Genomic DNA, 22,513 nt, shown 5'->3' with positions numbered 1-22,513 from the left:
TTAGCCTCAGATTAGTAGGAAAGCAGTTCTCCATTTGGGTGTAAAAGTTTATTTCATGAACTGTAAAGCCTTTTCTGTTGCATTTGATGAAAATGCAGTCTTGAAAAAACTTTTTTTGAATTATCTCTACCCTTTCCCACTGCACAGTTCAATGTTCTCCTGGACATTTCTACAACACTACTACCCACCGCTGTATTCGTTGCCCAGCAGGCACCTATCAGCCTGAATTTGGAAAAAATAATTGTGTTTCTTGCCCAGGAAATACAACAACTGACTTTGATGGCTCCACAAACATAACCCAGTGTAAAAGTAGGTCTATCTCTAAGGTTCTCCTGGGTTTTTGATTAAGTGCTTAGGTGCACCTGGGGGAGGAGGGTGGAGGTGGGGGGAACCCAGCTTCACTGGGAACCGTGTAGACGTTGTTGGCCCAGCTCACGGCCATTGCAGATCCACGCTCAAGGATAGCAGGCTTGACCCCCAAGTACAACATTATACTGATCCTGGCTGCTTCTCCTGGCACACTCACAGGCTGTACTTGTTGTAATTTCTGCCCAGGGGCAAAATTTCAGTTCAGGCCTGTTTAGCAAGTATTGTTTGAAGACCTGTTATGTGCCAGGAAGGAGCAAGAGACCAGGAAAAGCTTCTGGGGGGCAGGAGAAGGTTTTGATGTGGAAAGCAGGAGAAAAAGTTTTATGCCCAAGAGAGCAGTGGGAAGGAATCACAGACTCAGAAAAGTGAAAGTCTCTTTGGGAAGAAGCCCCTGGCCCTGATGATGGGCTGTGCTGAAGGGGGTCTGAGACAGACCAGGAGAGGAAGCCTTGAGTGCCATGCCAAGGAGTTTGATTTGTATTCTGCAGGATGGGGAAGCTGATCACTGAAGGACTTGCTGCATGCTTTGTTTGTTTTCAGCCATTATGCAAAATTCTCTAGTAAAGGCCAAAGTAAATCTCAGCTAATTCAATATCATTAGGACAGCAACACAGAGGAACAAGGAAACCTCCCTAGACTGGAGGCATCTGGGATTGAAGTGGGCAGTGGATCATTTATTTGAATTTTAAGACTGGAAGGTTATCTAGTTTTCTTTTTATTCCAATTAAGTCCTTTCAACCACATCCTTACAAGGAGCCATGAAGTCTCTTCTTGAATGCCTGCCATAACAGGAAGCTTACTACCTTCCCTGACATCCTAGTCTTTTGGTAGATTAGGCTTAGGGAAGTTCACAGTGTTAGAAAAGTCTTTCCCAGACCAAGACGGAATTTATTTCCTTGTCCTCCCACCCCCTGGTCCTTGGCTGGCCCTTCGGAGCCACATGGCATAGTGCCTCAGACAGCCCTTCGGTTCCTGCTTTTCCCCTCTCTCTCTTCTCTTCCAGAAAAGAAAAAAGCCCGTTTATTTTCTTCTACTGGAAATAATAAATTAATAAATAATCAATAAATTAGAGGAGAAAAGGGAATCTCTTCAACATATCTCTTGTACAGGTTCACCTGATGGTTTTAAATAATAGGCTCCTTGAAGGCAAGGACTGGGTCTTTCTCATTTCTGAGTCCCTAGGGCTTTTGGAGATTCAGTGAGTGAAGGTATGGCCAAGGTGGTGTGTGTGCATGTGCGTGTGTGCTTCCTGACTTTGGTGCCACAAGTAAGGATCCAGCATGCCCCACATTGACTGATAATTAATTGGAATTCTCTTCCCCACCAAAAAGTAAAATGTGGCCTTGACCAGAAAGAAAAGAGAGAGAATATGGCTGTCATCTCCTCATCAAAGATCTCTAGCAAAGAGTCAGATATCCTCAACTGAGCAGTAGGCTCTGTTCTCTCTGTTTTGATACACCTGGAAGTTTTGTGTTAATGGGCTCCCTTGGCACTTGAACTTCGTAAGCAAAATATTGAAAATTAAAGTTGTTCTTTTGTTTCACAAACACCTGCTACTGACCTTGAGCTCCTTCAAGTTAATAAAAATAATGGTGCCTGGGACTGAGAGGAGTGGGCTCTGTGTGGGAAGTTAGTGTGGCTGGGCTCCCAGAGGGGGCCCTGGGCATTAGAGGTCAGGCTATTCCCAGGAACAGATCATTTCTAGGCCCCCTTCCTTGCTGGCAGTAGAGATGCAGTAGTTCTCAGCCAAGCTGCTGGTGGCCATGACAGTGAAGACTGCATTGTGCTTTTATAACTCACGGAGTTTCCTCTTCCAGACAGAAGATGTGGAGGGGAGCTGGGAGATTTCACTGGGTACATCGAATCCCCAAACTACCCAGGCAATTACCCTGCCAACACTGAGTGCACCTGGACCATCAACCCGCCCCCCAAGCGCCGCATCTTGATTGTGGTCCCTGAGATCTTCCTGCCCATAGAGGACGACTGTGGAGACTACCTGGTGATGCGGAAAACTTGTGCGTCTCACCCCTCGGCCCCCCTCCCCTTCTAAGCCCAGCTGGGAAGGCTGACTGCATGCTCCCAGCTTTCAGTGTGAGAAGCAGACCCAAAATGTCACCTCCATATTAGAACAGAGGTGGGACATGAGTTCATAGAGTTTACCAAGGAAAAAAAAATGTAGATCAAAACCACATGTTGAGGCCTCTTGTTGAATCCCAGAGGGAGTGGTCCTGGGGTCAGTCTTGCTGGGGACCTTGTGCTTGCTGGGGACCCACTTCTACAACATCACAGAGAGCCAATGATGCTCATGCAGGGCTGGCCCCAGACATTTGCCTCTCCCTCAGAAGGGCTCATAGTTCGGGGACTGACCAAGGCCAAGCATGGTCCTACAAGGAGGGACGCTCCTCCCATCCTGACACATGGCCCAGGGTCCATAAAGGGACACTGCCATCAACACAGCTTAGAGCTGGTATAACGAGTGGGCTGTGCAGCCAGACTGCCTGGATCTGACTCCTAGCTCCACCTCTTATTAATTCTGTGATCTTGGGCATGCATTCTAGATCTTTCTGTGTCTCAGTTTCCTAATCTGTTAAAAAGGAGATAAGAATAGTTGCTACCTCATAGGATTATTGTGATGAATAAATGAGTTCATATTTACAAAGCACTTAGAATAATAATGTCACATTGAGCCACTATGTGTTTGCCATTCTTACTAGTATTACAATGTTTGAAGTCAGGTGTGGGCTTGGATCCTGACTTATCCACATACTGGCTGTGTGACCCTGGTCAGACACTTAATTGCTCTATAAATGAGGTAACAACCACACCATCTTGCTGTGGTTTTCAGAGGGTTAAGTGAGATGGATTCCACGAAGTGCACAGTGCCCAGCCTGGTCTTAGGAAGCATGCAGTAAGTGGTGGTGGTTATTACTAGATCATAGCGGGTGGCTCTGGAACTTGAGGGCCCTCTCCTCAGCTCCTGCAGTGAGGGCTGCAGCCTGGGGGCTGCTGTTTGCCTAGCCATGGCCTCCCATTAGCCTGCCCTGGGGACTTACAAACTCTAGTTGCATCTGCTCGATTTCCAGGGCTTTGGCCCTTATGATGGCTCAGCTGAGCCTTACAGGCACTTGAGCATAACTTGTTTTATGGTGTGAGTATTTGAAAAGATGAGTGTTCACTGTCTGCCTGTTTGGTGATGAGTCTTGAACCCCACTCCCCTCCAACTTCCCTTGGCAGCTTCGACCAATTCTGTGACAACATATGAAACCTGTCAGACTTACGAACGCCCCATCGCCTTCACCTCCAGATCAAAGAAGCTGTGGATTCAGTTTAAGTCCAATGAAGGGAACAGTGCCAGAGGGTTCCAGGTCCCGTATGTGACATATGATGGTAAGCATGTGAAACTGAGGCTGCAGTGTGTTCTCTGCTTTGAACAGAACCAGCTTCTGAGCCAGCTGGTGGATTGCTGACAAGCACACATGCTCAGAAAGGCTGGTAGGATAAGGAGAAAGGACATCGCTGACTCACAAGAGCCAAATTTTAAACAGGCATTTGAGGACACTGACTACATGGATGAAAAGATGTTTTAGAAAATAAATAAAAGTGAGCCTAACTTGGTGGGTAAGAGCATGGGCACTGGGGTCAGCCAGCTGGTTATCATCTCTTCTGTGATTTTGTGAATGTTACTGTCTCTAAGCCTCATTTTCTTAATATGTAAATGAGGATAGCCATTAAACTTAATGTGCGACTTCAGTGGGATCATCCATAAAGGACTTGGTTCAGTGCCTGACACATAGTGAATGTTCAATTATTATTAACTTATGACTGTGGCTTTTATTTTATCAAATCCTTAGGAAAGGGATAAAGACCCAAGTTCTGTCTCTGGCACTAATTTGCTGTGTAACTTTGGGCAAGTCAGATGACTTCCTGGTTTTCTTTTCTTGTTAAATGAAGGTCCTGTGGCCCTTCCCAGTTCTGAGACTTCATTGACAAATTTTTACTATAAATACACAATGACCTGGGCCATATCCTAGAGAACTTCATGATTTAGAGGGGGATGAGCCATCTGTTCATTCATGAATTATTCATTTATACACAATGAGCATCTACTGTGCCAGGCACTGGGCTGGGTGCTGGAGACAACATGGTTACTGACAGAAACACATAGATTATAGATACTCTCAAGGGACATGTACAAAGCTCATGTGAAGATAGAGGAAGGGGCAGCAGTTAATTTTGCATGGGTTTTTGGAAAGAGGAGAGGAAAGTCCCAAGAGATTTGGATCTTGAAAGAACACAAAAGTTTCTGTATAAATGGGAGGACGAACATTCAGGAAAAGGGCATAACATAGGCCAACGAATGGAGTACCTGGCAAGTGTGGCAACTGTGAATAGACTGATTTGGCCAGTTGGCAGGGTGCATGGGGCTTGGCAGTGAGAGATGAGATTAGAAGGGGGAGGGTTAGGCTGCAAAGAGCCTTGAGTGCCAAACTCAGAAGGGTAGACCTAATCTTACAGGCAGCCATGGAGGGTTTTTAGGCTGACTCTTAGTATCAGACTCCTGGTGGACATGAATACCTCCCGTGAGGCTCTGCTGAGAGGCAGTGGACTTCATCTGACTGAGAGTGGCAGCCGACAGCCTCCCCTGCCTAGAGGCAGGGAGGAACCAAAAAGGACACGGAGGCTCCAGAGTAAATGTCACCGAAGCTCACACACTTTAGTCTGGCTGTTCTCACCTCTGCCTTTGTGACACATGAAACTTTTTTTTTTATTCAATAAAGAGTTGTAGCTTAAAACGGGAAATTCAACATAACCCTGGGTAGGCCCGCAAGAGTGTGTCTTGTGCAAGTCACAGCAGAAAATACAGTTGACCCTTGAACAACATAGGAGTTAGGGGGTGCTGACGCCACACAGTCAAAAGTCCATGTGTCACTTTTGACTCCCCCAAAACTTAAGTACTGGTAGCCTACAGTTGATTGTTGATTTTTATGGTAGCAAGTTGTAAAATCTACTAGTCTCTACATATATATTATGCATTTATGACATATTTAACTTTTTCTCATATTCTTTTGATGTTTCTAGGCTATGTGGTCCTGCAAGTTTTTTCAGATTGTCACAAATCTCCAAAAACTTTTCCAATATACTTATTCAAAAAAACCACATAAGTGGATCTGTATGGTTCAAACCCATGTTGTTCAAAGGTCAACTGTAGTTGAAAATTGCTGGTTTGGCCATACAGAAACCTTTTATGTCTTCACTCAGAGCCTGTTTACTCTTTTCTTAAACATATGTTCCAGACAGGTGTGGTATCTGGTTGCCAAGCCCAGAAGAATGGAAATCCCATTTAGAAGGGGCAGGTGGGGCTGCTGGAGACTAGCCCCCGACCACTGGAGAACAGGAGGCACCGTAGTGGCTGACATGTGCTGAGCATCACTCAGCACCAGGCTCCTAAGTGCCTTTGACGCAGCACATTCCCCACAATCACCCATGAAGTAGACTCAGTTCTTTCCTGATTTTACAGAGGAGGCCACTTATGCTCAGACATTTAAGTGATCTGGGTCACAGCAGGACAAAGCTGCAGACATCTTTGGGACTCCAGGGTCTGAGTTCTTACTTATAACACCTGACTGCTTTTTTCATGACAGCTGGAGCAGGGAGGCAACACAGTAATTCTTAAAAACAGAAGAAATATTTTTAAAAAGACAGCAGTCTGGAAGTATTTGGCAGAGGGGCAAACAGCTGTCCAGTTCTCTCAGGCCAGACACAGCACAGCAACTGATGTTCCTGAAGGTGAACTCCCATCCTCCAAAGGGGCTGGTTCCCTAAGGTGGAGATGCTGCAGAGGCATTCAAGATAAAAAACATGTGCCTTTATTCACATTTTATATGCACTAAAATAAAAGAATAAGAGGAAAGATATCACATGAATAGAGTACCAGTGATATTATACATGTATTAAATTATGAATATTATACTATTGTTTTCCATTTACTATCACTTGACTAGGAGAAACTTTTTCAAGAACTTCTCCAACTTCTCCACACAATTCCAGTGCTCTTATTATTTGTTTGGTTTTATTGCACTTGATATGCAAACAAGGGGCATTTTTTTTCTGGCCTGGAATTTGAAAGATTGTGTTTGCATATGCTTGATTTGAGTGATGAATGTAGGAAACAGGCTAGACTTTGAAAGGCAGAGGAGGGTTAATTTGGGGAAGGTTTACATTGTGTGCACTGCAGGACCAAAAATTATTAAGGAGAAAATGAACATAGCTTTCTTGCCTCTCCATCAGCCAAATTTTCCCTGCCTTGAATCCCATTCCAAAAAAAAATGGAGAGAAGTGTTTGGCTTGGTGTGTATGAAGCTTGATTGTTTTATATAATACAAGGACAGAGAGAAAAAATGAGGAGAAGAGAAGGGAGAAAAGTGGGGAGGGAGAGAAAAGCCATGAGCTCGCCAGGGAGTGAGTATAGACAGAGAGGAGGTGAGAACCAGCCCTGCGCAGTGGGACCCACCCCCCACCCTGCAGTGGGAGGTCGGGGGAGGAGGTGGGAAAGCCAAGTGGCCTCGGAGGGAGCAACTGGTGGGGTAGGAGGAGAACCAAAGGGTTTGGTGTCCTGAAAGCTGAGGGAAATGGCTCAGGGGGGAGGGGTGACCAGCCAGCTCAAACGCTATGGGTGCATCAAGGCAGATGAGGACTGAGAGTGGACCTTTGGGATTTAGCAACAAGTATATTGGTAAGCTTGACATGCAGTTTTGGTTGGGGAGGTGGCAAAGCTGACGGAATGGGGTTTGGGAGAGAAAGAAAGGAGAGGAATCAGAGACAAGTGCTGACAATTCTTCCCTTTTGCTACAAAGGGGAGGCAAGAAGTTGGATGGAAGCTTGAGGAGAAAAAAAGGTCAAGAGAAGACTTTTTTTTTTTATTAGAGACATAACAGCATGTCTGTGTGCTTATGGGAAAGCTCAGAAGGGAGAGAGTTTATCATGTAGGGAAGAAAGAGCAGAATTACTGGAACAATGTGCTTGATTTGGAGAGAAGATAGAGCCAGTGAGCTAAGTGGAGGGATGGGCCTTGATTGGATATACAGAGGGTTCACCTGAGGGAAGGCAGAACCTGAGAGCTGGTGCAGATGCTGGTGGTGAGTGGATGTGGTGGTGGGGGGTGTCTGTAGCTCTCTTCTGATTGCCTTCTCAGTATCAGATCAGCTATAGAAGGGGCATTTCTCAGAATCTTATAAAAAATGAAAGAGAGAGAGAGTTTGGAAATAACTAAACCATATGAATGCAAAATACATCCTTTATTCCAACAGAGGACTACCAGGAGCTCATTGAAGACATAGTCCGAGATGGCAGGCTCTACGCATCTGAGAACCATCAGGAGATCCTTAAGGTGAGTTCATACCTAAGGCAGACAAGCAGGCATCCGCAGAGCACCCCAAGCACCATCAGAGGAGGCTCTCCTCCTGTGCCATATCGCCACCTTCAGACACCAAGCCTGCCATGGGCTGAGGTCAGTTGTAGATCTTCACCACACTTCATTTTTCCAAAAATTCAGGCAGCTGTCTTTGTGTTGTCAAGTGAAGTTGTATTTTTTTATTTGGAAATGTACAGAGGAGTAGTGGGAAATTTATTGTAAATCCAGGCCAGTGGCAAATAATGTTTTCATGTTCATTCTCCAAAAAGTTCAAGATCCTTGGCTTCTTGTTTATCCTTCAAGTCTGAAGTTTGCCAAATTACTTATGAGTAATTATCAATAAACACTTGCCATATCACGAACCCTATAAATATTCCCAGAATTCCAGTGTTGCATTTCATCTGGTTTAGAAAATTGAAACCGTTTTGTAGACATTTAAACTTTCTTTTATAAAAGTAATACATGCTTTTTGTAGATAATTAGGAAACATGAAAACTGGAAAAAAGATAAAAATCAGCGGAAACAACTTTCACATAATGTTTTTCAGCTCATCAACTTACTGCATAACACTGGATTATTATAGTTCCATTGGCAAAATGTCAGAATGTTTAAATATTTCAGCCCAGTAACAAAAATTATGTTCTTTTTAGGATAAGAAACTGATCAAGGCTCTGTTTGATGTCCTGGCCCATCCCCAGAACTATTTCAAGTACACGGCCCAGGAGTCCCGGGAGATGTTTCCTAGATCCTTCATTCGATTGCTACGGTCCAAAGTGTCCAGGTTTTTGAGGCCTTACAGATGAGTCTGCTCACGTGCCTTCAGTACGCTATCCACTGTGGGCTGGTAGGATGCAGCTGTCAGCTTCGGCAGCCAGCATAGCTGGTGTTGCTGCCTCCAGTAGCGGTAACTTGCTGGAGTTCAATTTTTATAGATAATACAGATATTTTGGTAAATGGAACTTGGTTTTTCTTTCCCAGCATTGTGTGGACAGAGAGATGGCTTGAGTCACACCACTTCTCATTGCTGTGCTGTGAGAGAGAGGTCTTGGACACACCTGAGCTGGACTGCAGTCAGCTCAGGTGAGACTCACCTGCTCCTCCTGGTTCTCACTCCTCAAGAGGGCTGTGGTGGGAAGGCGGCCACAGAAGGGGCTGCCTCACCTGAAACATCAGCCTCCTCCAACCCAGCCCTCCCTTAGGGAGCCCTCCGCACCCAGGTGCAGGCTCTGGCAGAGCAGGAAAGGAGAGAGGAAGGGAGGGAGAGCCCTCCAGGTGCCAGCTAATCACCTGAGACCTGGGAAGGCTCTGCTTCTCCACAGCCTGTATGACCTAAGTTTGATCCCAGGAGCTTGAGTTCTAAGGAGTGGTCATCAAAAAATACTTCAAGCAGAAAGAATTAGAAACAGAAAGATAAAAGCTAAGCACTTGCACAGACATACTAATGTAGACCTGTTGGTGGCCTTCCTCATCGCCAGCCCCCACTCTGTAGCAAATGCACAATGCTGAGTCTAGCACCCTTAGCTGTGCCTTCTGACACTCTGCTGGGGACTGCATTCTGGCCTAGAGAGAGAGGGTCACATGTGAGCCCCTTGGTGGATAACAATCATCTACTGTCACAAAAGGAGATTTCACAAACCCCGAGTCAGTATTGCCAAGGGTCCTGCCCGCCTCTCCTCAGTGGGCTTCCCACCACACGGCGTCTGAGGTCCAGGTGGGATGTGGTATAGGCCAGCCTGTCAGGTTTGCCTTCCTTCCCCACTCTGCAAGGTCAGAAAGTGACTGCTCCAAAGACATGAGTAGCACCACTAAGGGTGGTCTCACTCTTGATGGTCACACCACTGCCAGAAGCAGCCACACAGATCCTGGCCTCTCAGTATTACAGAATCATCTCGCTTTTGGTCAGCACAGTGGGGCCTCACAATCCTTTTCTTCCACAGGAACTTGAGCTTTCCATATTACAGAATTTTTATAAATTTAAATCCATAGGCAAAAATCTCATTAGTGAATAAAAAGGACTCCTATCAAACAAGCTACCATTTGCTTGAGAATGAGCTGACCATACACAACCAGTGTTTTGTTACTTCAGAAGCTAACTCTGTACGTTCTCTACACCAAAGTACTAAGCAATGGTCAAAATTATTTTTAAAGAAAACAAAGAATATTTCATTATTGTTGAACTCACTTTTCACCTCAGCAGTCTTATTTTTTAACCTATTAATAACATTGATTTTTTTTTTTGTAAACCCTAATCAAACTTTTCTTCTTTATTTGAATGGGTCCTAAAATACCCATTTCCAAATTTCTCTTAAAAATTTTGAACATCTTTATTTTTTTAAATAATTATTAAAACAAGCACTTGGAATTTGTGATAACAGATCTGTGCCTACATTTCTGAGTCAAACCATAAGATGAATATTCAAATGAAATATAACCTGAGCTGATCCAACACAGAGGTGGGGTGAGCCAAACTGCGCCATCCTGTCTAAGCACATTAGTAACTTTGTGCTTAAGACTGTGATTCTATATTGCTGTTTAACAAGGAGGCTAGAGAGGGGGAACATGCTGGAGGTTGGAAGGAGGTCTTGGTGAAGCATCCCCCAGGAGCAGGCCCACCCACAGATCTGTGCTCTTGGTACAAGCACCAGCCAACGAGGCCCTACTAAAGCTGCCCGCCTCTCCTCAACACCTGTCAGGCAGCCTGAGAGAGATGCCATGGTCCTGCTGGAAGGCTGGGTGGCTGGGGCTACTGTTGCTACATGCTAAACTGATAAATATTTATCAAACATCTGCTCTGTGCTGGGCACCGTTCTAGGCCTTAGGGATGTACAGTAACAAGACAGACAAGCCCTTGCCCTCATGGAATTTATAATTTAGAGGGAGGAGGCAGACAAGGAACAAATAGATCACCACAAAAAGTATCAGCTAGTGGTAAGGACTGTGTTGAAAATTAACACAGGTTACTGGAACAGAGAACTGCTTGGCTGTGTTAGGATTGCGGATTATGGATGGGCTCTCAGGGGAAATGACATTTCATCTGTAAAGTAAATGGCAAGAAGGAACCAGCCTTGGGAAAATCAGGGGAGGAGCATTCCAGAAAGAAGAAAGCCAAATGCAAAGGCTGCCAGGCAGGAACAAGTGTGTGTAAGGATCATAGTCTAGTGAGAAGGTGAGAAGTATAAGAGGAGGCCAGGGAACTGGGCAGGGGCCAGAGCACATAAGGCTTTGGAACCCAGAATGGAGGCATTTTTAAACACGTCCACAAATCCTTACTGCTCCTTCCATGGAAAGTTGGCTGTTTTTTCCCCCTCCCCTTAAATCTGGGCTCTCTGGCTGCTTGACCAACATAATATGGCAGAAGTGACACTTTACCAGTTTCTAGGCCCAGGACTTAGGACACTGGCAATTTCCACTTCCTTTCCTTGGGAAACTCACACTAGGCACTCAGTGACGCCTGAAGGAAGCCATAGCAGCTGGTGGAGTGGACCCGAGGCCCCTGCCTGTAGCCCAGATGAGCACCTAGGCGGCAGTTATGTGAGTGAGCCATCCTGGGAATGGATTCTCCAGCCCCAGGTCAACTGGTCCAGCTGTTGATTCACGGAGCAGTCCCCATTAAGTCCCCCCAAAAATCAGACTTGTGAGCAAAATCAACGGTCATCATTGTTTTCAGTCCCAAGAATTTGGAGGTGATTTCTTATGCAATAATAAGACAGTGGAAAAGAAGAGATAACTGAGAGTTCAGTTTTGGCCATTCTAAGTATGAGGTGCCTATTAGATATCTAAATAGAAAATTCAAATAGGCAGTTGGTTCTATGAAGCCCCAGGAGAGGTCAGGGGTGGAGTGTCAGTATGCATTTCAGTGTCACAGAATAAAGACATGAGATGTGAGGTTAAAAACCCCTGGTAATGGTATGTAGATAAGACTGGGGAGCTCTGAGCGCTGGGGTCCCCTGTGTGGGCACAGGAGACCAGGACTTAGAAAAGCTGCTTATTAGGTAAACAGGAAGAGGTCAGAGCTTCACTTTCCCTCTAGGAGAGCTAGTTCCGTGGAGAAGTCTGAGTGGAAGTGGGGTCTGCACAGCGCCTTCCTGGATATTGTTCTTGAGCCATTTACTTAAGTGTGGCATTATGATTTAGCAACGTTTCCCTTGAGTTTCCAATGCTAATAAAAGAGTTTGCCTCTTCACACTAACATGATTATCTTCCCTGTGGAAATTGCTTCCTCTGAATCATCCTCTGAGCTGTTAAGTGTGTCGTCTGTAGGCACTCATTGGATTTAGGTTTGCAGGTGATTTTAAAATTTGTCATGTGTTAACTCAGGAAAGGCAACAAACAGCGGCGCTACATAAAAGTAAGGACTTACCTGCCCTCAGGCATATCTTTTTCGGTCTGTTGCCTGCTGCAGACCACTGCAGCTGGTGGGCCTGTGCTCTGGGAAACCCCAGCGCCCTCACCCAGCCAAGCCTAGATCTTCTCAGTCTAGGAGAGATGCCTCTCACTAGGGCTGCTAGCCCTTCTGCTTTCTTTCACACAGCAGGATGGTCCTGAGAGCCTTACCCAGGTCTGTATGACTCTTAGCCAGTATTTGGGAGGCAAATGGATATGGTGAGGCTGTAATTAAGCAGTTTCTCACCAAGTCAGGGGAGCCTTGTTACCTATGGCCTTCTTGCTAGGCAGGCATCCTCTGAATCCAGGTCCTGAGCAAGGCCACAGGGGCCCATCCACAGGAAATCAGAAGCCTTGGTGAGGCTTCTTTCCTGTGATATCTTCTACTCCAGAGGCTTGTGAACCCAGCTTAGGGGTATACCCTGCTTTCTTCTCCCTTCAGGCAGTCCTATTCAGCCTGCAGGAAACCATCCTCAGAGGCCCGCTGGCTCACTAAGGCCCACAGGCTGCTCCTGTGATTGACAGTCACAGAGAGAACTACTCAGCAGGTATCTCTTTCCAGAGAACACAGTAGGATCAAAATAGATTTAGGAAATGAAACCACTCTAATTCACAGGCAGGCTGCTCTAACTGAATAGGAGAGATACAAATTAAATCCACTTACTTCAAACATTAGCAATACCTCAGCATCGCTTGGTTTTCAGTTTCTCATTAGGAGAATGTGACTAAAGACCTTAGTTACTAATAATTCTTTGTTACGGGTTCATTCATTCATTTATGCAATATTTTTATTGAGGGCTTACTCAGTGCTAGGTTATTATAGGAGCTGGTGATGCTGTAGTGAGCAAAATAAAGTCTCTGCTCTTGTGGAGTTTATATTCTAGTGGAGGGAGACAAAACAAGCAAAAGTAAAGTTAAGTGTGATAACTGGTTAGAGAAAATAAGAGCAAAAGGAGAGAGGATGAGGAGGTGGTGGAAGTCACTATTTTAGATAGGGTGAGCTCATCACTGGAGTCATGAATCCAGGTCCCTCCCAGGGCATTGGCTCCTTAAACCAAGCCTGGCAGCAACTGGCCCTGGCAAGCTCTTCTACCCACCCAGCAAGAACGTGACATTTCATCTCGGGCAGGCTGACCAAATCTCCCCAGTTGTGAACAAGCCATTTTGCAATTGCTAGAACAGGCGCCACCTAGTGGCTGTAAAGTAGAACAGGCCAGTGTTTCAGTCATTTCATGGCCTTGGAGCTTAAATGCTCATAATCCAAGACAAAATGTTATCAGTGGGACACTAGGGACCAGGGCTGTGATTTGAACAACTGGCAGATTGCATGTTGTTTCATACAGCCCTCAGAATGTATCTGTTTAGGTCCCTTCCTTCCCTCTTCCTGGCCTAATGACCAGCTAGGCAGTCACTGAGACTATCAACAATGCTCTGAATCATGTCTAAACACACACACAGTCCACATTCATTCATTCATTCACAGTTATGCTCTAGGCACCATGCTAGGCTGGATATGTTATTGCTGAGACAGGAGGAAAAAGGAATTGAAAGAATGAGGAAAAAATCACCCCAGTTGTAATCCTGTGTAATGTTTCACCACATGTAGTTCCAAGAGCTACTCACCCCTGACTTGGACCATCCTCTGGTCCTATATTCTATGCTAGGACTGAAAGATAACTTCCAGGCATAATTTGGAGTCTTCCATCTTTTCCTGGCACAGTGCAAAAAGCAGAAATACAAATCTTCCTCAAATCTGGGCTCGGGTGCTGGTTTTGCCTTATCAGAAATACTTTGTGGTTGAAAAAATTAATAGATGCTGAGCAGGAAATGGAACAGATGCCTCAGGGAGTCCAGAGTCCAGAAATGTGTGACTGACATGGCCATGGCCAGCAGAAGAGTATGAGCTTGTGAACCCTGGCCAGCCCTGCTATGCTCAGCCCTCTGCGGCCTTATGGGTAACTCATTGTGCATGACCACAAATTGGTCATTGTCACACAGTGGCAGTGCAGCTGCACATATATGATGCCATCATATAAAACCATGAATGGTGTAGTAGGTGGCAATGGCAAATAAGAATATGTCCCCAGGACCCCAATGTTAAAGCCAGGTGACTTGGCCGGAGGAAGGCAGCTTTTAACAGGCACATCAGGTACCCAAGCTAGAGTTTTGGGTGACCTGGGTGCAAGTATAAGAGGCTTGGTAAACCCTCCCTCAGGGCTGCCAGTGAGGGACTGAGGTGACCCAGGCAGCATCTCCCACCAATATTCCTGCTCCCAATATTCCTAATGTACTTTCCCTAGAATGCATTCTCTCTGTTTATCTTAGTGAAAAATTTTTCTAAGATTTATGTTTCATAATGCTTATTTTCAACAAGACTCCCTTTATGGCCTCTGCAGTACCTGGATCTGTATCTCAACTCTGCCACTTAATAGTGTGACCTTGCACAAGTTACTTAACCTATCTGTGCCTCAGTTTCCTCATATGGTAAATAAAGATAACGATAGTACTGACTGGATAGGGTTGTGAGAATTAAGCACATACATACAGGGAGATCTGTCAACTTTTCCCTTAATTCTGTTCCTTGGTCCCTGATGAGGATGGCAGTATATTTCACTGAGCCCCAAATCACACATTCTCCAGAAGTGTTTATCTCAAGTTTGATGTTTCTAACTTGAGTGGAATCCACCTTCTGACTGTAGGGAGGCAGTGCTCAGGGCTGTAGGCCAGTAAAGACACTCTCTTGGGCAGGATGTGAACTCAGGGCCCAAATGGAAACAGTGAGGAATTTGCATGAACCTTCAAGGTCAGCAGGACAAAGTCTCTGATGAGACATGAGGACTCAGGCCTGGCCTAGGTGGTCTGACTGCCCTGCAGGCTGTACCTGGGAGAGCACAGAATTCAAAGTGAGATATGCTGATGGAGTGCAGACAGCCTGAAAAGAGAGAACTGCAATTTTTTAAAAAGTATGGATGGGAGAGAAAAAAAATCCAGTAATTATACAGTTAAGAAGCCAAGCAATACCTTGATCAGATGATCAGAATTATAATCTTCAGTGAAGGACCTGTGAACATCATGTGGCTCCAGATCCTCTGAAAAGAACATAACATCACCTATAAAGGACTCAGGCCAAGAATGAATAATGTCAATCTCAATACAAGGTAACTGGATAAAAACAAAAGGAGGAATATTCTATTTTTTAAATGGAGGGGAGTTGAAAAATAACTTGCACACCAATGAAATTTAAAAATTCTGTATTTCAAAGGACACCATCAAGAAAGTGAAAAGGCAACTCTTACAATGGGAAAAAAATTGTAACTCGCATATCTGACAAGGGACTTGTAGCTAGAAGATTTAAAGAACTCTAACAACTCAATAATTAAGTGACAGATACTTAAAAAATGAGCAAAGGATCTGAATAGTCACTTTTCAAAAGAAGATAAAAAATATATAATAGTAAACACATGAAAAAGATGCTTGTCATCATTAGCCATCAGGGAAATGCAAATCAAAAACACAATGAGACACCATTTCATACCTAGTAAGATAGCTATAATCAAAGAGAGAGACAGATAACAGAAAGTGTTGATGAGGATGTGGAGACACTGGAACCCTCATACACTGCTGGTAGGGAGGTAAAAATAGTGCAGCCACTTTGAAAAAGTCTGTTAGTTCTTCAAAAGATTAAACATAGAGTTATCATATGACCTAGCAATGCCACTCCAAGAGAAATGAAAACTATGTCCTCATAAAAACTTGCACATGAAAGCTCACAGCAGCAGTAATTATGATAGCCAAAAGGTAGAAGCAACTCAAAAGTCCATCAACTGATGAACAGATAAACAAAACATGATATAGCCACGCAATGGAATATTACCTGGCCATGAAAAGAAATGAAGTGCTGATGCCTGCCACAACATGGAAGAACCTTGAAAACTTCCTTCTTCCACTAAGCTAAATGAAAGAAGCCAGACACAATTGGCCATATGTTATAAGATTCTGTTTATATGAAATGGCCAGAATAGGCAAATCCATAGAAACAGAACCTACAGATACAGAGTGCCTAGACCTGGAGAGTTTGGGAGGAAATGGGGAGTGGCAGTGAAAGGGTACACAGTGTCTTTTGGGTAATGACTATGTTCTAAAACTGATACTGATGGTTTCATAGCTCTGTGAATATTTTGAAAATCCTCAAATTGTGCACTTTTAAAGTGGGTAAATTGTATGGTATGTGAATTACATCTCAAAGTTTTTTTTTTTAAAGATGGAGTACTATATTCTTCAAAAATGTCAAGGTCATAAAAGATGAGGAAAGCTTTGGAAATGTTTCAGATTAAAGGGGGCCAAAGAGACTTCATGACAAAATCCAACCCCTGACCCTAGCCTGGGTCCTGTCCTGGAGGAACACGGAGTAGAGAACATTTTTGGGTCAACTGACAAAACTGAAATGTGAACAGGAGTTTAGATAAAGGAATCAATGAAAATGTATGAAGTTTATATGTGTGTTGTGGTTATGTAAAAGAAAAATCCCTATTCTTAGGAAAAACACAATAAAGTATTAGTGGTAAAGGGTCATAATATATGTAATATCTTCAAATGGTTCAGAAAAATCTTGTGTGTGTGTGTTGGGGAAAGTAAATGATATAGCAAATGGAGTAAAATGTTAATCTGGTTAAAAGATGTACAGGGGTTCTTTGGATTGTTTTCAGTTTTGCAACTTATAAGTTTTTGAAATTGTCTCCAATAAAAAGTTTAAAAATAATCACACATGGCTTTTCTGTCGGGACAGTGCAGAGAGCCCTGTGAAAACAGAGTGGATTCTGTGGGAGTGTGTGTGTGGTGTGGAGAGGTCTGTACATCTACACAGGCTCCGTAGAGCACTTTGTCTCTTTGCTGCCATTTGTGCCAGGCCTGGGGCTTGCCCGGTGAGGGCCACTGACCTCACACCGTCACTCCCAAGCAGCATGCTTAGTGACTTTGGGGGAAAGTGGTGGAGCTCTGAGGTAGATGGAGGAGTCCAGTGTGAGCTGCCCTATAGGCTTTCTCGCCTTTGGCTGGGTCTGATAGGGAAACAGGCAGGCCAGATGTTGGCTGCACTGCATTCTGAGAGGCTTGCCGTCTTTGGAGGTCTGTTTCTAGACTCAAGAGCTCTCCACTGGCCTCTAGTGGGCCGGTCTTTCTCCAGGTTCTCTACCTCTCTTGGAGAGGGGAGAGGATTCATGCTTACTAAGGGCTGACTTTGTGCCAGGCCTTGTGCTTTACATGTTATATTATTTAAACCACACAGAGCCCTGCCATGGGTAAACTGAGGCTCAGAAGGCTGCAAGTCCCACAAGGTCCCACAGCAAGCAGGAGGCAGAGCTGGTGTTCAAAGCCTAGACTCCCCTCTTTTCACAAGACACTCTTACTTCAGCTACTGAGATTTTTTTCTTCCTTTCTCTCCTCTTTGCTGTATGATTTGAGGTCACAGCCTGTCCTCATCCCAGGAAATAAAATAATTGCTGACAGGAATGGATCCAAAGGACCCAGCCAACTTTGGGAAACACGAGCAGGGCTGCCATCAGCCCTGTTCTATAAGGCTATGGTGATGCTGGGAGTCACTCCTTAGGAAGAAGACAGAAATATCTCTTGTCTTTGCTTTAACCTGCCAAATTGGACAGTCTTTAAGGCTGGGGGCAAGCCATGGGCACTGTGGAGCCAGAGATCCTGGCCCACATATGGAACCTACAGTGGACAGTTGTTTGAAGAATCTTCCTGTCAGAGGAAGTTGGGATGGTGGTGAGGGCACTGGAGGAGGAAGGTGACTCCTCAGCTATAGGAATGGAGGTGGTGAGCAAAGGGGGATCCAGACAGTGCCCATTATTTCCAGGATGTGCTCAAGGGCAAAATCAGAGCAAACTATGCATGGGTGGGAAGGGAAGGGGGATAAAAATTCCTTGGTAGTCTCCCCTTTCACCTCCAGTCTTCCCTTCTACTTTTCTGGCCTTCCAGCCCTGGCACTCATCCTGTACCCCACTCTTAAAGGTTTCCATTAGCTGAAGACCCAAAGGAGGGTTTCTGGGAGAAGAGACTGTAAGCTTGAAGCTGCTGAAAGACATGAGACAGGAAGAGCCCGCCTACAGTGGCACCAGCTCAGGGCTGAAGTACAGTAATAACATCATTTGAGTCCTCGGATCTAGCCATGACTGAAATCCCTGCACTTTTTAATTAAAGAGACCAAAAAGTTTGCATTTTTGTCTAAGAATTTTTCAACTGCCCTTACTTCTGGCACTTATAATAAGAACAACACAAATAAAAATCCTAACTGAAACAACATCAGCTGTCTAGTACAATTTCAAGGACAGATACAATAGCCAAGGCAGGATGTAGGCAGCTTAAGAACAGAGCCACTTGACATGGTAAATTCAGAATCCAGGGCCACTAGGGGGAGGAAGAGAGCTGGCCAGCCCCTGTGTCAGGAGGCATCCCTTCTAGGGGACAGTTTAAGATGCTTAGGTCTGACTTGCATTGCCTGGAGCTCTGTAGGGAGGTTGGAAGGAGGCATAAGGCCAGGGCCCAGTCTTAGACTTAGTCTATAGGTTTTCCTGAGGCTGTCCCAGGTAATGACGGTAGCTACCTTCTGCCCTTACTACATGCTACAAGGTGCTATGGTGTGTTATTGTATTTAATTCTCAGAGCAGCCCTGAGAGGTAGATATGTTATTGGATTCCAAATCCTGTGTTTTTAACTATATTATACTTCATTCAAACAGGTCATTGGGGCAGGGGAGGTTGGCTCTATGAGCCCATTATATGCAAAGCCAATTATATGCAATATCACTACATCCATTTTATAGGTAAGGAAACCGAGGCTTAGAGGTAGTGAGCTGCCCAAAGTCACTTGGAAAACTGGATAAACTGCCCAGAGGTGATATTCCTCACATGGAGCCTCCAGCCAGTCTTCAGTTTGTAGAAACCCAGTGTATGTGCAGGGGGAGGGGCTGGCCTCACCCCATAGACCCATGCTTAAAAGCAGTGATGGTATCAGTCTGGCTGAGGAAGATCTCTGAGAGATGAGGGGACCAATGGGTGTTGTGGCCACAGATCCAGTTGCAGAACACAAACCCCACTACAGCAAAGAGCTCTGCATTCACAAAAGATTCTCAGCTCCAGCCAAAGCCCTATTTATTTTTCAGCAACACTTGATATGGACAAATTCCAGTTCAACCAGAGACACTCAGCTTCCTGGCATTCTGTGCGGGCGTGGTGGGGAGGAATCTCTTTATGAAAGGAGCCCCCTTTCTTCCATTGGTCCATCATCCTCAGTAAAAAGGCTGCACAGCTGTACTGAGCTGCCTGAAGGGTGGGAGTTGGACCTGCCTGCCTGGCTTCCTCCCAGAGGAAAGTAGCTGTTCCAGCCCCAGCCCCAGGAGCCCTCACTGTTGGGCCTGCCTTGATGCTTTGCCGACCCAGAGGCACCTGTCCTAGAGAGACAAGGCAAGGCTGTCTTTCCCCGTTCCCTGGGTGATTTGTGCCTGGAGGGAGTGACCAGGCAGGAATCCAGGCGACAGGACAGAAAGGGCCAAGTCAGCCACTGTTGTTCACGGTTGGAAATCTGCCAGGGGACTGGAAGGTGCACTGCAATCCCACCCTCCTCCTCACCCTTACTGCAGGACACCTTGATGCATGGGGTTGGGTGGCATGGGGATCCAGCCCTGGGGGTTTCCTGAAGTCAGGTGAGCAGCCTTCTGGTCTCCTGGATTTATTTTCCACAAGTGTCTGTAACCTCTGAATCTAGGGCAAATGTTGAAGGAAGGAATGAAGGGAAAGAAGTAGGTTCATGAGGTCAAACCCAGCCAGCCCTTCCAGATCTGGGAAGCCCAGCATGGGTTCTGAGGGCACACAGTCTGTGTTTAAAATCCCAGCTCTACCATTTCTTTCCTTGGTCAAGACCTTAACTTCTTGCTATACTCATACTAGTATTTACTGAACACCTTCTATGTGCTAGGGATTCAAAGGTAGGCAAAACATGGTGGACTCAGTTGCCTTCCTGCAGCTACAATTAGGAGCTAAATATTAGGAGGAGATAAATATTAATCAAACAACAAATAACACCCCACCACTACCACCAAAAAAGGAGAAATTTTCAGGAGAGATACATAATATATAATTAGGGGGCATTCACCCACTCTGGGAGTTCAGAGAAGTCTTTCCTAAAGAAAAGGTAATGAAGCTGAGGTCTGTTTACTGGAACAGGGCAGGAGGGGCACTCCATGGAGGGGGAATAGGATATTCAAAGATAGATCATTTGGCAAGAGGGAGAATGGCCCCTCCAAGGAACTGGAAGATGGCTCATGATGCTGAAATACAGAGTGGAGTGGCAGGTGGGGGCAGACCATGCAAGAATGTGGGTCTTCATCTTAAGAGCCATTGGAAACATTTTATGGTTCTGTAAGTAGGGAGGTGAGATGACCCCCTTGTAGTTTGAAAAGATTACTCTGGCAGCAGCCAACTATGGATTGGAAGGGAACCAAGGCACATTCAGGAATCCAGTTAGCAGGTCTCAGATATTTGCCTGTAAAATGGGGTTAATGATAATACTATTTTATAAGCTGTTGCCAGAATTCAATGAGATACTGCATTTCAAGTGTTGATTCTAGTACTGAGCACATAGTAAGGGCTCAGTAAATGTCGTTATTGTTACTTTTGTTGGTTCTCTTCAGAGAGCACATCTTTCTGCTTCACGCCTGCTTCTGATAGGATGGGAGGAGGGTAGTGGCAGTGGTTTCTATGGCAGAAATGGGGTTTGTACTAAGTCACAACTTTGAGGTCAGAACCCAGAAATGCCTTAAGTCCTCATTAGAATGGCTTGAAGTATGAAAGATTCATGAAGAAAAAGTGGGCTCCAATTGCTCCCGGAAGCATTCTGGAGAGACGGGTGAAACACCCTCCTGACAGTAAGCTCTAGTGGTTGGCTAAGAAAAAACTTGCTTTTCTGCTGGTGTTGCGACGAGCTGGTGTAGGACTCCGCGCGGGTGTGCAATCGCACCGAGGCCGGTACCATTGTCGCTGCTCAACCCCAGGAAGACCCGCAGGCTTCCGTCTGGCCCTGCTTCCACCGCTGCAAAGCGTGGACGCCGGGCAAGGCAGAGGGTGCCAGGAGGAGGGAGGGTCCCGGATGGCCGGCTCCAGCCCGCCCGCTGGGGCTGCCCCCTCCCCAGTCACGTGGCCTGGTGGGTGGGGACCGACCTGGAGTTGGAGAAATCCTGAGCAATCCCAACTTCGGAGTGCGCCGCTCATCCTCGGGAGCCCAGGCTGTGGGTGCTGGAGGTGGAAACTTGGGTAGCCGAGCAGCGGCGCGGACGACGGGACCCGGGGCATGGCCCAGCTGTCGGTGATTCCGGGGTCGGCCACTGCATGGACAGGCGAGCGGGGACCTGGAGGTGGGCGGCAGCTGGGGTGGGAGAGGCTGCTCCGGCACTGGGCTCCCACACCCGCTTCGCAGTCCAGGGAATGCGAGACACCCACAACGGGGACGGGCGCTTAAAGCGGCCGCGGTGGACTCCCGGCGCTCCGAGTCCGTCCCGCCAGCGCCACCCATCCTGGCCTGCTCTTCCCCACGGCTAGGTGGCGAGGAGACAGGTAGTGGACGCGGACGCAGGGGTGGCGCGCGCTGGCTTAGGGCTCTGTGCTGGCCCCGCCCCCCTCCCCCGCGCTGGCTGCTCCCCGTGACGTCACGCTCGGCTATATAAGGCTCGGCGCGTGGTTCTCTGCGCCGGAGGAGCTCGAGGCTGAGGGCTGCCGCGGAGCGGGGAGCGACCGGGAAGCTGGGCCGCGGGCGCCTCAGCGATGTTTTACTCAGGGCTCCTCACCGAGGGCGGCCGCAAGGAGACGGACATGAGGGAGGCGGCGTCGCTGCGGCAGCAGCGCCGGATGAAGCAGGCCGTGCAGTTCATCCACAAGGACTCCGCCGACCTGCTGCCTCTGGACGGCCTCAAGAAGCTGGGCTCGTCCAAGGACACGGTGAGCCCCCGCGGCCGCGGCCGCCTTGGCCTCCCCGTGCGCGGCGGCCCGTCCCCTCGCTGCGCGGTCTCCCGGGGCCCGTTCGCTGCCGCTTTCACTGAGTCACCACCCCGACCCGCCGCTGGCCACTGTCTCCTGCCGCCGCCTCAGAATCCTCTCCGGTCAGCAGCCCCGCTTCAGCTCCTCGCAGGATTCCGTCGTCGCATTTCTAGCTCGCGCCGCCTTCCGCTCTGCCTCCTCCCTTCGTGTCTCCCTTCTCTCGAGTAGAAGAGACCCTGCTCTGCCCCCTGGCCCTTAGGTCGCCTTTTCTTCCCCAACCCAGTTTGCTTGCGAGAGCCGGAGCCCCGGAGGC

At 46.6% G+C, this 22,513-nt stretch overlaps 2 protein-coding genes across 12 annotated transcripts in view; both read left to right on the top strand.

Moving 5' to 3' along the window:
• The window catches only part of SCUBE2 (signal peptide, CUB domain and EGF like domain containing 2), a 60,187-nt gene extending 51,448 nt beyond the window's left edge, over window positions 1–8,739 (top strand). For 6 of the 8 annotated variants that reach the window (XM_057507350.1, XM_057507351.1, XM_036930955.2 and 3 more), the window contains 5 exons: window positions 148–309; window positions 2,187–2,384; window positions 3,604–3,756; window positions 7,677–7,756; window positions 8,431–8,739. In XM_057507350.1, coding sequence (XP_057363333.1) covers window positions 148–309; window positions 2,187–2,384; window positions 3,604–3,756; window positions 7,677–7,756; window positions 8,431–8,583 — 746 coding nt within the window. In that variant the 3' untranslated portion in view covers window positions 8,584–8,739. Of the gene's footprint in view, window positions 1–147; window positions 310–2,186; window positions 2,385–3,603; window positions 3,757–5,663; window positions 6,338–7,676; window positions 7,757–8,430 lie in introns of those variants that run through there. The other 2 variants (XM_057507354.1, XM_057507352.1) reach the window with 2 other exon arrangements.
• Window positions 8,740–21,878: 13,139 nt separating this feature from the next.
• NRIP3 (nuclear receptor interacting protein 3) overlaps window positions 21,879–22,513 on the top strand; it is a 34,477-nt gene continuing 33,842 nt past the window's right edge. The window contains exon 1 of one of the 4 annotated variants that reach the window (XM_036930956.2): window positions 21,879–22,161. In XM_036930956.2, the coding sequence (XP_036786851.1) occupies window positions 21,988–22,161 (174 nt within the window). In that variant the 5' untranslated portion in view covers window positions 21,879–21,987. The remainder of the gene's footprint in view (window positions 22,162–22,513) is intronic. The other 3 variants (XR_005033647.2, XR_005033646.2, XM_036930957.2) reach the window with 3 other exon arrangements.

Source organism: Manis pentadactyla, chromosome 9, assembly GCF_030020395.1.
Source record: "Manis pentadactyla isolate mManPen7 chromosome 9, mManPen7.hap1, whole genome shotgun sequence".
Taxonomy (NCBI): Eukaryota; Metazoa; Chordata; class Mammalia; order Pholidota; family Manidae; genus Manis; species Manis pentadactyla.
This window is presented reverse-complemented; position numbering and strand designations above follow the sequence as displayed.